The sequence below is a fragment of the Vulpes lagopus genome, chromosome 8 (genome assembly GCF_018345385.1).
Source record: "Vulpes lagopus strain Blue_001 chromosome 8, ASM1834538v1, whole genome shotgun sequence".
NCBI lineage: Eukaryota > Metazoa > Chordata > Mammalia > Carnivora > Canidae > Vulpes > Vulpes lagopus.
This window is the reverse complement of record NC_054831.1, coordinates 22,032,753-22,050,729: the sequence shown is the minus strand read 5'-3', so window position 1 is coordinate 22,050,729 and position 17,977 is coordinate 22,032,753. Positions and strand designations below refer to the sequence as shown.

Below are 17,977 nucleotides of genomic sequence, written 5' to 3'. Positions count from 1 at the left end.
ACCAAAGAGTAAGAAATTCCCTGTGTTATGCTCTGTTGGAATTAGAAATGCGTAAACTAAAAGAGTCCATAAAAGCAGTATTTTAGTTGCTAAGGAAGGGCAGCATCAATATTTTCCAGCATTATTTAGTGATCTGCTCATGCAAAAGGGAAAAATCTGTCAAATCCTTGCCTCTAATAGATCTAAAAGGGGAAAGCTTTATTACATTGAATGGATTATAGCAATGTCAAATATTTACAAAAAAGAGCCGCACTAATCATATGAAAGTTACATTGATAGGGAATTAACATTGTAACAAAATAAAAACAGAATTTGTGACAGCAGATGATAAGTAGTCTAGAATAGACCCCTCTGGAAAAGGCTTCCCTCCTCAGAAAAAGCCTGTGAAGTGTCTAACTTTACAATAAAGATAGTCGTTTCTATCAAAGCTCCCAGACCTCTCGGGAATATTATTAGGAGCCACACGATATAACACTATTTCTCTTCTCAAGCAGAAGCACACAGTCATAATTCTCAACATTCATAAACTAAGAGGAACAACCATGGGGAGAGAAAGCATACAGATGTGTGTCAATATTAGCAAGGCTGTCCTCTAGGACATTAATGTGCACATTTCTGAGACACAAGGAAACTTGCTAGCAAGGACCTGGGAAGAGCATCAGCACTTGCCAGATACTGTTCCTCAAGGGCCAACAAGTTACTACCTACCCATATCACTAGCTTCTGCCTAGGTAACCTCACCATGAATTCAGTTGTTGACAAGATCCAAACAGTGGAAACTCACTAGTGACTGATTCAGGAATATCTGAAAAATATTAATTAATTAATATGGTCATGAGATACTAAGAGAGGGAAAAGTATAATGCACTGGATATGCAAAGTACTATAATGTGGTACCTGATTCATCTACAAATGAATAAATAACAAGTCAGGGACTAAAGAGTCCTGAGAGGAGCTGGGCAACAATGTCTCCACAGTGGCATTTTTGCCCAGTGGCAATACAGACACCAATGAGCAAACATTTAGCTAATTTCTTATCTAGGAAAATAGTATTCTACGTCATCAATGCTAGTCTGATTAATAATGATACTAAAATCAATAAAATCCTGGGAACAAAGCAATATTTTATGTTATATCTATTGTCTTTAAAAAGAAAGATATCAGCTACCACCATGATAAAATCCTATGGGAACATGCATCAAAAGTATGTATAATTGTTAGAATATCGAAGCAGAAGAAATAGAGAAATATACAGAACCCTAACAATGTGCATTTAATTAGGGGCTAGTTTATTAAAAGATAAATTATGTAAAGGGATGAGACAGGAACTACAAGAGAGCAAACAATCTATTCCCCTCCTTTCTGAGAAGTGCTATGCACATGTGGCACAAACTGGTTTGCTTTTGGCAGGCTTCCTGTGTCCATCAGCAAACAGATAAGCCCAAATGAGGAAAAGCTTTTTCTAGGCATTTTGGTAAGGATTATGAGTTCCTTACCAGACAGATCTAGTTACAAATGCATACTGCTTTTCACCTAGATTTTAATGCAAAGAATAAAATTACCTTCACCTTAAATAAAGGGAGACCGGATGTAGCCTGGAATACAGGTGAAGTTTCTGGGTCCAGTAAGTAACTCTAAGCCATTTGTAGTTTAATGAAATCATCGACTGCTATTTTCTGCTCACATATCATTAAACACTGGCTCTGGGGTACTAGACTATTAATTTCAGTCCTGGGAAACCAAACTAGATTATATAAGGCACAGTTACATTGATGTTTTTTCACTAGTAGGCATTGTAGATGTAGCTTTAGAATCATATTCTGAGCACTGTGATTTAGAATGATGTCATCTCTACAATGACTCCTTTACTCACTCCATATTTAAGGTTTATGGTTTACTCACCCTGTGTATTTATCTTCTCCCCTGCTTTCTTCTTTGCCTGTTTAATGGGTTTAAACAAAATGGCTAACAGTCTCTGACTTTAGTAATTTCTGCCATCAACCATTCAGGCATTTTCCTCATTTCTCACCACCACTGTGTGATCTATCAGCCTTGTACAATTCTTGGCCAATGGCCATATTAATTTTCTACTTGAAAGAACACAAATAGAATACTGCTTATGACGAAGGTAGTGGGGGGAGCTTGGGGAATAGCTGTTCGTCTTGATGCATAGCAATTAGCTTGGCAAACAGAAATGGTAACATGATTGGATCTGATACCTAGCCAAAATTGCCAAAAGAAAAAAATCATTCTGTTGGGGGTATTAAGTGGCTTTTTAAATAGTAGCTATCAATAGTTCTATTTGCCCTTTTGGAAATGGTACGGGCAGTGTAACATCAGAGATCTCCAGTTTCCATGGTGATTATTAGTGATGGCATTTCAAATGTTGTAGTTAGGTTCTACAGTATAATCACTTGCACTTTATACCACCATATAGGGAAGAGAAAAAACTGCTTCATCTTAATGTATTAGAAAGAATGATCATCAGAAACAGATAAGCATCACGGCTTTTAAGTTGATACAATTTGTTAATCTTAAACAGATATATGTTGATAGAAGCTACATGAGTAAGTTGGGGAAAGATACTAAAGCACTTGGATGTAATGGGGACTAATTACCTGCTTTGATACTTAGCGGTAATTAACTGCCTACACATTATTTTGTAAACTGGTTGTTCTTATCCTATCGATTTACCTATTTTTGTATGTAGAAAAAGATTATTTTCTTATTTTTAGGCAATTAATCATGAGTTGAGATGTAAGCAGAGAGAAAAATTTATCTTCTTCTGCAGTTAGGGATAATCTGTGGGGTGAAGACTGAGTTGGCTGTGCAGCCCAACAGCAACATCCCTCAAAGACAGGGCAGCATCTTGTACTCTTCTGTCCTCTCAGTGCTGGTTCCTTGAGCACAGGAGGTACTCGATATGCTTGGTGATTCTGATGTTGATGAAGCCAAATATTTATTTCATTTTTGCTTTAATTCTCACATTTATATTGATGATTAACCTTAAAACACAGTTTACTTACTGAGACAAATATACATACTATAAAAATAGAATAATCTCAAAAGTGTAAGAAGGTGCTTCATTTGACTTCAATAAACAAGAAAATTTGCAATTTTCTCATATAGCTATAAAGTTAGTCTTTTAAAAAAGGATCAACCAGCTATAAAATATTCAGTATATACCCTCTAGGAACAAAATATATTTGAGGTAACAAAGAAAAACTGATTTGTTTTTATTTTTATTTTTTTAAAGATTTTATTTATTTATTCATGAGAGAGAGAAAGAGAGAGGCAGAGACACAGGCAGAGGGAGAAGCAGGCTCCATGCAGGGAGCCAGACGTGGGACTCGATCCCGGTTCTCCAGGATCAGACCCTGGGCCGAAGGCGGTGCTAAACCACTGAGCCACCCGGGCTGCCCCTGACTTGTTTTTAATAGGGAAAAATAGAACACATGGAGACTTTCTGACTAGTGATTCAAATCAGATCTACTGTGTGGTTAATCATATTGTCTAGAATCATAGATTATAAATCCAAGTGACAGAAAATCTGCTGGCAAGTTGAGAGGAAGTCATAATGAATCAGAATGTAATTAAAAAAAAAAAAACTACGAAAAAAACCCCCAAAACTCTACGTAAGTGCATTGCTCTTACAGTCACAGTAACCAGAATGATAAATGACCTGTCTCTCCCTTGCTTAAGCTCCTAGTTATGCCAGGACAGACTATCTAAGCCACCACTGTGTATAAAATCCTACAGATCAGAACAAGGATGATTTACAAATCAAGGGCAAGGTCAGAAAAAAACAGAGGACACTTAGGTCACAAAGTATCACCAAACTGTGACTGAAGTCACTGCATCCACAAATCATGGATAGGATAACCTACCTAACGGGAAACTGTATAATTTTTATCATCATATACCCAGTGTACAAGGAGACCAAACTCAATTACTAATGAAATTAAAGGGCTTTCTAACATGATTTCAGAAAAGAATCTATTTAAAATGTAATCAGTAAAACATAATTGGTTACTCTGAAGACACTGAAGGGCAGAGTTCTAGACTGCTAGAACTGTAAAAGATAACCTACCTCAGTTGTTTTTAGTAAGGAAAGAAAGGTCCATGGAGATCAAGTGAAATTATCCAAGATCACAAGGAGTGTTACTGTCAACACAGGCATTCCATTGGAATCCAAATGGAATGCCTTCCCCCTACCACATGTCTCTTCCTATACAGTACATCTAATGAAGCACTGTGACTAAGCACAGTGCACAAACACCACTGTGATCAGATTTTCATTCCAAGGATCAATTTATGGAGAATAACTGTTTGACTCTTTGCAAAAATAATTTAAAACACAACCTCCCCCCCTACCACCCACACACACTCATTGTACTCAAAGCAGAAAGTCCAAAGTAAAAAATGAGCAACCATGGGAGGACAAAAGCAACATAAAAGATATGTGATATCATTTGTGGAAGAAAAATAGTGCAAGGGACCATAAGGGTAGGCGAGGAATCTGCATGGGGAAAAATCAGAGAGGAAGACAAGCCATGAGACACTCTTAAATCTGGGAAACAAACCGAGGGTTGCTGAAGGGGAAGGTGATGAGCGAGGGGGTACCGGGTGACGGGCATTGAGGAGGGCATGTGATGTGATGAGCATTGGGTGTTATACACAACTGATGAATTACTGAAAACTACACTGGAAAATAATGATGTACTATATGTTGGCAAACTGAATTTAAATTTTAAATAAGACATGATAATACATTAAATCTGCACTACTCAAAGTTCTGAATTATGAACATCTCAGGTATCTGACTCAGAAACGTAACTGGAACAGTAACACATTTCTAAATTAGAGAAATAAAATGCACCATACAAAGAGCAAATGTTCTTGGTTTTTTTCATTTGAAAGGTGATCAGATGTTGAGTCAAAGAGAAAGTCAAAGCATTATGTGCTTTCCCCAATAGAAAGCTTTATAGACTAGCGTGACAGGAAGTAATACTTCCTTCCTCTTATAGAACTCAGTTTGGTTCAAAAGACAATCCAGGACTGCTCCAACAGAAACTCACTGGCCAAAGGAAACCCCCATACAGAAATTTGGTAGTCCTATTGTAGTGCTGATAAGCAGAAAGGTTCTTTCCTGCTATTTTCAGTAAGTCTCTTCTTATTATTTTAAAAATTCTACAGGCAGATGATCTGAAATTGAGCTATTATTTAGATTACGATAAAAAGCTAGAAAGAGGACAGAAACTGATTTCCACTTAGAAAGACATCCTACTCATAAAAAACCAACACTGAGGCTCTTATGGACAACTGAATAGAACCTCAGGCAAATCAGGGGGCCTCTCTGCATGTAACATTTCTAAAAAGAGAGAGATGTTATGAAGGCTAATGAAATAATGTGGAGAAGTGAAAGAATCTACCAATGCTCTTCAGTTTTAAAACTGATTATGCTCCCATAGATACCAGAAAACCATGTGATTGCATAGCAGACTGTGGGAGTACAGGCACTGCCAGGGCCACAGAGAGTATCCTCATCTTAATGATTTGGACAAGAATATGAAAATCCTGTTACTCAAAGTGTGGTCAGAAGAGACAACTGGCATAGGTATCACTGTGAGCTGGTTAGAAATGCAGGCTCTGAAGCCCTACCCCAGACTGAATGGGTCAGAATGTACATTTTAACAAGATTTCCAGGTGAAATACAAGTACATTTAAAGCTTGAGAAGTATTGTGCTAAAAACACTGACAGTGCTCTAGCAAAAGGGACCACTGAAATTTCAGGTGCTCTTGACCCTCCACAGATTTGTGTAGGAGTCCTGAGTACCAAGAAAGGCTGACTTCTAAACAACCACAGGTTAAACAGTTGAGAGGTAAACATTTTTTATTACAAATATCAGTATCTATTGGGTAAGCCTAATTTGGTTCCCTCTTCTTTAGTGAAATTAAAGAAAACAGAGGAAAAAATATAAAGCTATCCATGTTAAGAAATCTTTTACTAATCTGCCTGGATAATGCCAAAAACCATAGCCAGACTAAACGATTAAGTGAGCCTAGGTCATTACATTTTCATAATTATAATCATTAAAACCTGAGCAAGGGTACTAATTTATTGATCAGCAACAATTATTGATTTGTTTTAAAAAAATGCATTTCAACTTTCATTTTCAGAAAGGATTATGTAAAAGATCTTAAAAGAAAATAATCTGCCTTTAAGAGAGAATGTTTTCAGGACGTGTGGGTGGCTTAGCGGTTGAGCGTCTGCCTTAGGCTCAGGGCGTGATCCTGGGGTCCCAGGATCGAGTCCCACTTTGGGCTCCCTGCATGGAGCCTGCTTCTCCTTCTGCCTGTGTCTCTGCCTCTCTCTCTCTGGGTCTCTCATGAATAAATATAGAAAATCTTTTTTTTTTTTTAATTTTTATTTATTTATGATAGTCACACACACAGAGAGAGAGGCAGAGACATAGGCAGAGGGAGAAGCAGGCTCCTTGCACCGGGAGCCTGACATGGGATTCGATCCCGGGTCTCCAGGATCGCGCCCTGGGCCAAAGGCAGGTGCCAAACCACTGCGCCACCCAGGGATCCCAGAAAATCTTTTTTTTAAAGAATGTTTTCTAATAGGAAAAGAAATGCTGGAGAAAAAACAACCTATGTTCTGATTACAGCTTTTCCTATTAGCTTCTTACTGGGAATAGCAATTTTTGTAAGTATATAGTACCAAAGTATAGGAGTGAAACAGTACATATGTACATATGCTACTTCTTGCTCCATTCATACCAGAATTTCCTTTTTGTGCCCACTTCCCCAGTTATCTGATGTCCTAGATAAATATGGGAAAACTTGCAAACAGGGAAAAACTGTTTCCCAGAAGCAAAGTCACTGAGAGCAGTATTTAAGGAGCAAAGAACTCTACCTTTAAACATCCTGTACTGGCAACTGAGGTTCCATTCTAAGTTTCTGAACACCAATATTGATAATGGCCACATTGGTTTACTTTTTCTTGGATCCCTATCACCAAATTTCATTTTCCCAGACAGAGTAACCAGGCACAGAGCATGAGAGGAAATGCCCCTGACAGCTAGTGGGACTGACAGGTGACTGATGTGACAGACAACAAGGAAGACGGGACCCAAGTTACTGGTATTGCCAATCAGAGATGCAGTGCTTCTGAAACTATGCCACCGAACTGCTTGCAGGAACTCCGTGTCTGACCGCAAGTCTTTCACTATTATACTCTGCCCAGTTGTGAATAATCACAAATAGGGGCAAGAGAGGCCTGAGATCGTTTTAATTCTGATACCAAGTTAAAAATGTGAATGGATCATGACCTCCGTCCTCCCCTAGTTACCTGATATGACAGCTATTCTCCCAGACCCGTGTTCTTCTCTAGCTATTCTTTCTGCCTCCTCCATCAGCAGCATGCCAAATCCCTGGAAAGAGCAAAAGAGGGGGATAGGGAATTAAGAAGGAAGTCATTGAGGGGCCGTAAAACAAAAAGGCTAATATGCAGTAGTTGCTAAAATCTGCTAAAATAAGAGAGACAAAAAAAAAAAATTATGGGAATAAGAGAAACCATTCAATTATACCAAAAATACACTGCAGCAGATGAGTAAAAAAGGCAATAATTTTGAAACAAAAGCCATCAAAAGGTATTCTGTGGATGATGTAGTCTCATCACAGGAAGGGGGCAATTGCCTCTCAACTCCTGTCTCTTTTTAAATAAGCTCTAGGCAATCTCCAGGTGATGAAGTCTGGGGCATCTAATCTTGTTTCTATTAGTCACCTTTTCAATTTCTAAAAGGTTTTTGAAACCAGGCAATATTCTTAAATCACCAAGTTTAGGGTTTATGCTATATCATCCACATTAGTGGTTTTAAGCCATTTTCTAGAAATTTGAAAAAAAATTATTTATGTATGTTTGTGGGAGTTATGTTTAGGTTGTTTGTGGGGAGTGGAATAGCATTTCACTATATATCAGATACAGCTTGCATGTATGAAGAGCTTTAACATTTCACAAGTGCTTTTACATTATCATCTGCTTTGATTTCATAATACATAGTTGAATCATAACAAATAGCTGGTATTAGACCATTTCTGACTTTCAAAAATAGCAATTTCATATAGTTCAATCTAATACTATATTCTACTTGACTGAGTCTCAAATTTGTCTCTCACTTCCTCCCCTCTCATATACCAAAAGGGTATAACTTGGAGAAAAAAAAAATCCCTCAACATAAAATATTAGTTCCTTGGTTTCTGTACTTACCTTTCCCCTTCCTCCTTCCTCTTTCACTGTCCCTTTTTCTGTCCCCTCCCTCCACCTACTCCTTTCCCCTCCTTTGGGCAATTTTTGTCTCTCTCTCTCTTTCCTTTCTTCCTTATTAATCTATTTTTGAGAAAGAGAGAGTGCATATGCCCGTAAGAGTGAGTAAGGTGGGGGAATGCGGGGAGAGGGAAGGGCAGAGAGAGAAAATCTCAAGCATAGTCTAAGATCAGCACAGAGCCCAGTGTGGGACTCGATCTCACAGCCCTGAGATCATGATCTGAGCTGAAATCAAGAGTCAGATGCTTAACTGACTGGGCAATTTCTTAATTACAGTCAAACAGAAATGGAATACAGGATACCTGATGCTGAAATTTAGTAGGATCTCGACTGCTCACAGGGACTACACTTCCATACACATGCAGCTCTCGAACTATGGAAACTCCTCCAACCAATTCAAAACGGAAGGTTTCCTCTGAACACTTTCGTAATCGCAGGAGGCCAATCAAAATGTCTTGATCTGGGTCTTCATATGATAAGAATGTTTCCCAGCCACCATTTGCAACATAATCTCTCCTTACCAATTCAACCTAAAAAAATTTTTTTAAAAATTTAAGTTAGAGAAAAAAAAATTTAAATTAGAGAACAAAATTAGTTTCTATAAGTACTTACTAAGGTTAATATACTCAACTAAGGATAAAGAATGAATAATCATGAATTATGCTTCTTTTACTTGTTTACTCTCAAATATCAATGATTAAATGAGTTCATGCCTTGTTCGTGGAATATTATAAAAAGAAAACTTATTTGAACATCATTAACTTTGAGATTCTTGCAGAGACCTGGCTCAGTAAATGCTTCCATGTACTTAAATCTTTGATCTTCCATGAAGAGTCTCTAAGGTAAAATTATACATTATGTTACATGTGTAGCTCCTGAGAGAACCACTGAGGCGCAGAACAGTCAGGTGTTCAATAGTTTCATTTCCTAGCCTTTACCTCTTTCACTAAAACCTGCTTTTGGGGGAAAAAATTGTGTTACTGGTCATTTGTTTCTTGATGAGATTTTGAGAAAGTATGGCATTCCCTTTAAAGGGAAGAGCCCTTTAAACTATTATGCCTAGTTAGTTATAAGATTAAAACGTCCAAGAAAATTCAAGCACTGGAGAGTAGCTTTTGGGGAAAGCTCTTGTGGTAGCAATCTATAGGCTTTGGACTCTTCAAATCATTGTTCAAGTGGCCACTGAACTTTGCACTTATAATATGTAACAATATGCACAGAGAAACCTACATATATGGCAATGGTCACACCCAGATACATTTCAAAAATGGGCAGACTGTACCCATAGTAAGGTGAACAATTCAAACTAAGGCTTATGTTTCTTCTCAAACTTAATGTTTGCTAACTAACTGATTTGCAAAGGAATTTGGAAAAAAATGATTAACTGTGTTTGGGTCTACTTTTCTCCTCAAAAATTCCCAAATGTTAAAAATATCAATGCAAGTATCATAGGCTTTCTTAAGTGGGGTTCCACTTAACTCCCCCGGGAAATTTGGCACACAGCTAGGCATTATAGTTATATAAGGAGAGAAATTAACTGATTACAAACAATTAGGCTTAAGTTTTGTGGAACCCCTGCTGAAAAGGGCTCATATATTCATTTGATTATCACCACTGGAGTATTATTTAATAGTTGTACATAGAGAAATAAACATCACATCCAGCTTTACCTCAAGGTAGCCACTAGCTACATGTGGCTATTTATAGTTGAATTAATTAAAGTTAAATAAACAGTTCTGGAGTTGCACAAGCCACTTTTCAAGCGCTACTAGTCACATGTGACATGTGATTGGTGGCTGACACCATATTGGATGATGCAGATTATACATTTCCAACCCTGAAGAAAAGTTCTAGTGGATTGTGCTGATTTCAGAATGAAGCTGAGACTTGGTTTTCCTAGCCTGGCTCTTCTACAATTCAATCACCCTCAGATTTGCCTTTCCTGTCTTGACATCTGTATCTATCCTTAATTACTCCTTGCTTACTTATTAGCTTCTAGGGATCAGTCCTTTTGGTGAGAAAGCGTGGGTTCAGGCTTGACAAAAATTTATGAACAGGACCCAATCTCTCTATAAAATGAAGAAACTAACCTGGTATGGTCGTACTTTGTGATGAATTTCTTGGATTCCAACCTCTCTAGTTCTCACATCTCGACACTGCCAAAAAAGAAAGAAAAAAAAAAAAGGTGGAGGAGGAGAGGGGCAAATACAAAACTGCTAACTAATTCAATTTTTATTCACACCTTTCCACCAAACCCTGGGCTCAAAATTAAGTTTGAACAAATTTATAATGGTATAAAAAGAACATAACTTAAAAATAAAATCATCTTTAATAAATCTGAAGATGGGGAAAACAAAGTATGAAGTTAGTACAGTAATGCTTTAAAAACAAGCTTAGAATTCAGAAATCAATATATAATACCCAAAGTAAATAACATACGTCCTAAAGTCTGAAAACAGTTTTACCCAGGGGATATAACTGTACCTCAAAGTATAATCCAAAACTATGGATATAGAAGAACAAAAGGCAAATTTCTAATTTTTTAAAAACTTCACCATTTTATGGCAGTTAATTTTTTTTAGTATTATCATGTTTGTATCATTTTACAATGTCAAAAAGAGGGATGCTGAAAGACTGCTGTGTTTTTTTTTGTTTTTTTTTTTTTTTTGCAGAGAAGGGCACCGTGGAAGAAAGGATAGGAGGAAGGAAGAGAGGAAAAAAGGAAGAAAAGAAGGAACCTAGAGCTATTTATTATACAATTTGATAGTCACCAGAGCATTGCTGGGAGGCAAAAAGCTGCCTCCAGATGATACACATTAATTGTGTGGTCTCTGCAAGGCCAAACTCATATGATGTGACTCTCACTTCTATTCTACACCCCATTGTGCATACTACATAGCCCGATGCTTCTAATTACAAAATCCTTACAGTATTCCATTCTATGTCATATGGCATATTTTCCCCTACAGAATAAATTGTAAAAATTATTGTCAAAGATTCTAACATTTTCTACCAGTGAGAAAAAAATCATCCTAGGAAATGTAATGATGCTATGCAAGCTATACTACTAAAACAGTGTATTTATGAAGTACTGTTATATATGTATAGAATTCCACAAGAAAAATAAGAGCTCATTATTCAGTTCTATAAAAACAAAGCTATTTCCATATCCCAGGAACCAGCTCAAGATAATAATGCTTTGCTGATGAGTTCTTATGAACTCTAAAATTATATAGCAAGCAAGGATCACAGGTCTCTATAATCACAAGTCTATTACATTTAGATGTTGTCTTTTAGCTATGGCAGTTCTGTACAGTAGTTTGCATGTGAATACACCATAGTTACATGCTCTTAATGAACACCTGTATGCCTTTGGGAGGTGGGCTATGAAAGGATGCAGAGGGTGAGTGTGAGAGAGAATCCCAAGCAAGCTCCATGCCCAGTGCACAGGCCTGATGTAGAGCCTGATCCCATGACCCTGAGATCACAACCTGAGCCAAAATCAAGAATTGGAAGCTTAACCCACTGAGCCACCCAGATACCCTGAAAATGCTTTTTAAAAAGTAGAGATTGGTGTGTGCTTATTTTATGGTAAAGATATTGCCTATGTGAACTAGATATTTTTGGTTATGACTGAATTTTAGTCTTCCCAGTTTATTTTGAGAGAGGCTATCAAGGTTTAAAAGGGATACTAGGTTAAAGACAATAGCTAGATGATGAGATTATCAGGATAACCAGGCTAGGCCAATCACTTTGGCTATGGTATTCTCAGGAGAAAGGGGCCAGAAGACAAGGACAGCTAGAGATTGGGAAGCAGAACAGGCATGTAGTCTTGTTTGGCACTATTAATTACTGAAAATAACACATTTGCTATTTTTCTACAACCTGTATTCCAAAATTGTCTTTTTTTTTTTTTTTTAAAGAATAAGCCAATCATGTTCACAGACTCTTCTCTGGACAGTTTTCTTAAAAGATTTCACTAAAAGAATAAAATATCTTGGGCAAGTCCATAAACATGCAATTCTCAAAACAATGTCTTTCAAAGTGTGGTCCATGTTTTTACTGTGTATGAGAACAATCCACAGCTTCATTCCAGACCTAGTGAATCCAAATTGCAGAAGGCAGAGCCTAGGAACCAATTATTAGGCCTTGACTCCACTCCTGGCCTTTTCTCTTTAGTAGCTCTAAGAAAGAGTTTCTAGGGCACTGTGAATTTATGTCAGAATCCCCTTCCTGTGATTAAAAAGTCATCTGTAGAGATTGTTGCAGATTCCTGGGCTCTTCTGTACTTCCAGGGTCAGAAGAAAGAAGATGTTTATTTAGGAAATATCTGTGAAATAAGTGAGTACCTGAACAGACATAGGGAAGGAGTAGGGCAAGGGACACTGAGCATATATGGGCAACTGCACTGTTTGGTAATCATTTTACACATGTAATCATTGTTTCTTCAAATGCGTAATCATATTTTCTATCAATGCTAGTCAAGAATTGAATGCTCAGGGGATCCCTGGGTGGCGCAGAGGTTTGGCGCCTGCCTTTGGCCCAGGGCGCGATCCTGGAGACCCGGGATCGAATCCCACATCGGGCTCCCGGTGCATGGAGCCTGCTTCTCCCTCTGCCTGTGTCTCTGCCTGTCTCTCTCTCTCTCTCTCTCTGTGACTATAATACATAAATAATAAATAAAAAAAAAAAAAAAAAAAGAATTGAATGCTCAGGATTTCAAAAGAAAGGAAAAAATAAATACTTCAAAATTTAAAAAAGAGAGTTGAGCACACATAGTTGGCATCTGAGTAGGTAGTAGAAAAAGCAACCCTTAAATTGCCACTCTTTTAGAAGAAAGCAGAGGGGTGTAAGATGCAGCCCTTGCAACCACTGGTTTCAACTTCATGTTACAGAGTAAGAATGCCTTCAGTACATGAAACTTTTTGACCAAACTTGTGAGTCTGTAAGCATGTATCAAAGTTAGTATCAAAGTGTTTTGTGTTTCAGATTACTTTGAACCTAACAAGTATGGTCAGACTCTTACCTGTATTCCAAGGTCTTTCATTCTTGCAAATGCCAGCTCTCTCAAATTACCATGCTCTACTCCTGAGCTGACTAAGGGCATTGGAATATCTCTGTAAAAGAAAAACAGCTGTTGCAAAATACAAATCATTCTCTACTGCAGCAAGGCAGGGATATTAAGAAAAGGAGACAAAAATCTACAAAGCAAATCAGAAAAGCAGAATATTCTAAACGGGAAGCAAGGTTCAGGACTTCTCTGTCCCTCAATTTTCCCATCCATGAAATTATGATTTTCACCTACCACTCAGGATTTTTGTGAGAAACATCCAATGAAAATCACTTTATAAGATTACAAAGTATTAAAATAAATGTCTGATAACGATTAGTAATGATTTTTGGCTAAAGGGATATTTGCACTAAGCAAAACAAGAAATACAACTGTCTTTTTAAATAAAATCCACTTTGTTTAAAGAAGAGAAATAACAATTATTATTAATGCACTGCTTTATTTTTTTATAAATTAATTTTTATTGGTGTTCAATTTATCAACATACAGAAAAACACCCAGTGCTCATCCCATCTAGTGTCCCCCTCAGTGCCCGTCACCCATTCCCCCCCACCCCCCACCCTAATGCACTGCTTTATTAATAGCTTATAAACACTTCCCCATACAGTTGCTGAATGACAAGTAACCAGGAAGCTCAAAAGCCTGGCTCACCCAACAACTGGACTCAAAGAATACCATCATTCCATCCCATTTCCCAGAAATCTAAATTAGAAGTGACTCGGTATTAGAAGATTAACAGCTTGCCTAAAGATAAGAGAAGATAAATTTTAATTCCTGGCATCCATACAGCATAAAGGCCAGGCATCAAGATTTCAATCAAAAGTTGAGTTATGAGCCCTATTTCAGTAGCCCCCAACAGCCTCTTCTAGACAAAAATCAGTATCTGAAGATAGAAGTTAAAAAAAAATATAAAGAATATGCTTAGCACGTCTGTTTCTTATTCAAAGACAAGTCTCCAATTTGCTTTTTCTAGTATTTGGTTCATTAGAAGATTTGAAAAAACAACAAATATCTTTTCTTTTGCTTTTGAGTCAACTTGAGTCTTTTACTTCTCTTTTTACTCATCCTTCCAAATGTTAAGTAAGTATATGCAATTAACTAATTCATCCATTTGATTCTAGGAAGATATTTCTTAATCACTCAAAAATATTAAAAGCCAATCAATTAGCATTAAAAGTTATATACAGTAAATATATTAGGCTCTGGAATCCACAATTTCCATTACACATTACATAAAACAATGATAAGCCAAAATTCTTTAAGACAATGACACACCACGGAGAGTGATAGTGATATTAAAAAATATATTTTAGTGTAATTAGTTAATATATATGATTTACTTGGAGTTTTTAGACAAAAAAGTTAATTTATTATCTTTGGAACTATAATTTCTTAAAATCAAATACATTTTTAATTGCTAATCAGATGTAGGGGCGCCTAGGTGGCTCAGTTGGTTAAACATCTGTCTTGGTTTCAGTTCAGGTCATGATCTCAAGGTTGTGAGACTGAGCCCTATTTGGGGCCCTGCGCTCAGTGAGGAGTCTGCTTGTGACTCTCTTTCCCTTTCTCCCTCCCTGTCACACTCTAAAAAATAATCTTAAAAAAAAAAAAAGGTAATCAAATGCAGCTAAATACAGTTGGTAAAGTAAAAAAAAAATATATGGTTTATTTCAGTAAGGAATGTGCAAATATACTGTTTTAAATATTTTACTGTTTCTTATTTATGTAAGCCAAAGTTCAAGTTTTCTAAATGCCCCTTTTCGCCCTGACACATTTTTAAAGATTTTATTTGAGAGAGAGAGAGAGAGAGAGAGAGAGAGAGCGTGAGAGCGTGCACGAGTGAGGGTAGGGGCAAAGAGAAAGGGAAGCAGATTCCCCACTCAGTGCAGAGCCTGATGTGGGGCTCTGAGGCTCAATTTTAGGACCCTGAGATCATAACCTGAGCCAAAGTCAGATGCTTAACTGACTGAGACACCCAGGTGCCCCATTTACCCTGAAACAGTTTATAAATAATTTCACAACTTCAAAGTAAAATTTTAAAACTTGTTATATGATATTAATCTGATAAAATCAGTGCAAGCACTGTTAGTTTAGTACCCATTATATGACAGATACATTTGATTCTTGTTATTCACTGAACTTAAATTCTATAAAGATGCCATGAACACTGTATTTGCAATTACTCAAGCACTGTTCCTACAGAAAATGCAGAGTTAGGTTTCTGTGAGTCTTAATCACATTTTCTTCAACTGATCAATACATAACCCTGTTTTATGTATATTTCTGTGTAAAGATACTTTATAATATTGTGGCTAGCAGCAGTATAATTCTTTCCTTAATGCAGCTCATCTAATATTTATTTTCTTCAGAAGGCTCATTACAACTTTCTTGTACTTACGAATGCTAGACAGCACTTCAGAACTATGCTTGGGGTCATTTTAAACAGCAAAATCAACACAAAGCACAAAACTGTGAAAAAAATGGGTGATTTAGTAGATTGTGAAAAGGACACCTGTTTACAGTATGAGAGCTGAAACAAGTACCCAGTATCAGAACAGTATCTTGTTCCTCCTCAAACCTCCAACTACTAGTGTAACATGTACTGATGACTGTTTCATCATCCCTATCGTGATTGTCAAATTGGTGATTATCATCCCTTCTGAATTTATTAGTTGGGCTTGTATTTTAGTGCAAAGAACTTTCTCTTTTCCATTTATTTATTCACTTATGAACTCATGGATTCCTGTTTTATTCAAAGAGTTGTAATCTGATACTAAGTTATTTATTTTGTTGCTTAAATTAGATTTGGCCAGTGGGTATGGATTCAGGCTGGTTTCTGGGTCCTTTTGACATGCCTTCATTCTTTGAATATTTCCTTACTTTCTGAACAACAAGATGTTCCAGGTTTATTTTGTAAGTTTGCTGCCCCAGCCCTGGAACTAGCCATTTTTCCAAGCAGCCCTGATTCCTTTTAGTGGAGAATGGAATTTAGAAATCAAGATGTGGGCACTCACTGTGCTTGCTCATTATTACTGAGGTATAATTGTCTCCAGACTCTCTCAGTGTAAACAACCAAGAAATTTATGTATATACGTACTTTTATGTATGTGCTTTATGTATGTGCATATATTCATATATGCACACACATAAACATACATCTATAACTATTTCTATATATAAATTTAAAAAAATCCATGAGTTCATGCTAAATTACTATTCTAATCCAGTGTTCAACTTTTCACCTTAAAATGTTTATCAATCCTTTCAGAGAGTGATAACTCTGGCTCTCTTTAGTATATTTACTTATTTGCTAAATCAAATAGTTTATTTGCTCAATATAACCAATCTCCTAACTACTCAAGCTGCCACAGCTGTACTCTCTACCCTTACTCTCCGTTTCTTCAGATGACAGATATATTGTGGCCAATGCCTCCATGGCATTGCCTCCCTAGGCAATGAGGAGGACAAATGAGAGGGGAAAGGAAGATGGGCCTTATACAAATATTTTTAAAAATGAACCAGGACTTTTAAAAGACACTAAAATTTTCAAAGGAAGTAAACTCTCTAAGGGATTGGTTTTATCATATAGTGTTAAACAGAATTATATGACAGAGATTATTACCAGCAGGGTTGGCTAATAATTTGTGGGGCCTAGTACAATGACAACAGCCTCTTGTTAAGAAATTATTAATTTCAAGATGGTGAAAGCAAAGCATTAAGCCAATTTCAAGGCCTTATGAGACTACACAGGTCGCACGTCCCAGGAGCTGGCATTGATTACCACGAAGCACAAATCAGAGAGGACCTGATAATACAGGGCTTTATAATGATATTGACAGTTCATAAATATCCTTAAATTTATGTCTGTCACTACAAAAATGCAACATGGTTTTAATAGTCTTTGGTGGTAACATGCTTAGAGTATACCAGATGCAAGTTCTTTCTCATTAAGGAATAGAAATGTGGCAATCTCCATTTTCAGTGATAAGATCTTTTTCAATGAAAACAAAAAGACAATTCTATATATCCTGAGCAACTTCTATATGTGCAAAGTATTAAGCAATCTGAAATATATAAACATATATTGTTATAGTCTTCCAGGAGTTCAAAGCCCAAATAAGATTACTGACCATCTGAATTCCATCTAGGTAGAAGTTAAAATTATTTTTACATTTGTCAATTTGTTTCAATCTAGTTTTACTTTATTGACTTGAAGAGAGATTACACTCAAGAATATTCACTTTTCTATCTCAACAGGTAACATTTTAAGTTTAGAGGTGCTAGTATTTGCAATTTGCTCATCAAAAAACTTTCAAAGTTGGGATCCCTGGGTGGCGCAGCGGTTTGGCGCCTGCCTTTGGCCCAGGGCGCGATCCTGGAGACCCGGGATCGAATCCCACATCGGGCTCCCGGTGCATGGAGCCTGCTTCTCCCTCTGCCTGTGTCTCTGCCTCTCTCTCTCTCTCTCACTGTGTGCCTATCATAAATAAATAAAAATTAAAAAAAAAAAATATTAAAAAAAAAAAAAAAGAAAATTAAAAAAAAAAAAAAACTTTCAAAGTAATGTCTAGAGC

At 36.9% G+C, this 17,977-nt stretch overlaps 1 protein-coding gene across 1 annotated transcript in view; it reads right to left on the bottom strand.

Annotated features, from left to right (window-relative positions):
- Positions 1-17,977, bottom strand: part of ELP3 (elongator acetyltransferase complex subunit 3) — a 90,492-nt gene that overhangs the window by 10,536 nt on the left and 61,979 nt on the right. The window contains exons 11-14 of the mRNA XM_041767612.1: positions 13,359-13,449; positions 10,423-10,488; positions 8,635-8,862; positions 7,358-7,439 (exon numbers count right to left, since the gene is read on the bottom strand). Of these exons, the coding sequence (XP_041623546.1) occupies positions 7,358-7,439; positions 8,635-8,862; positions 10,423-10,488; positions 13,359-13,449 (467 nt within the window). The remainder of the gene's footprint in view (positions 1-7,357; positions 7,440-8,634; positions 8,863-10,422; positions 10,489-13,358; positions 13,450-17,977) is intronic.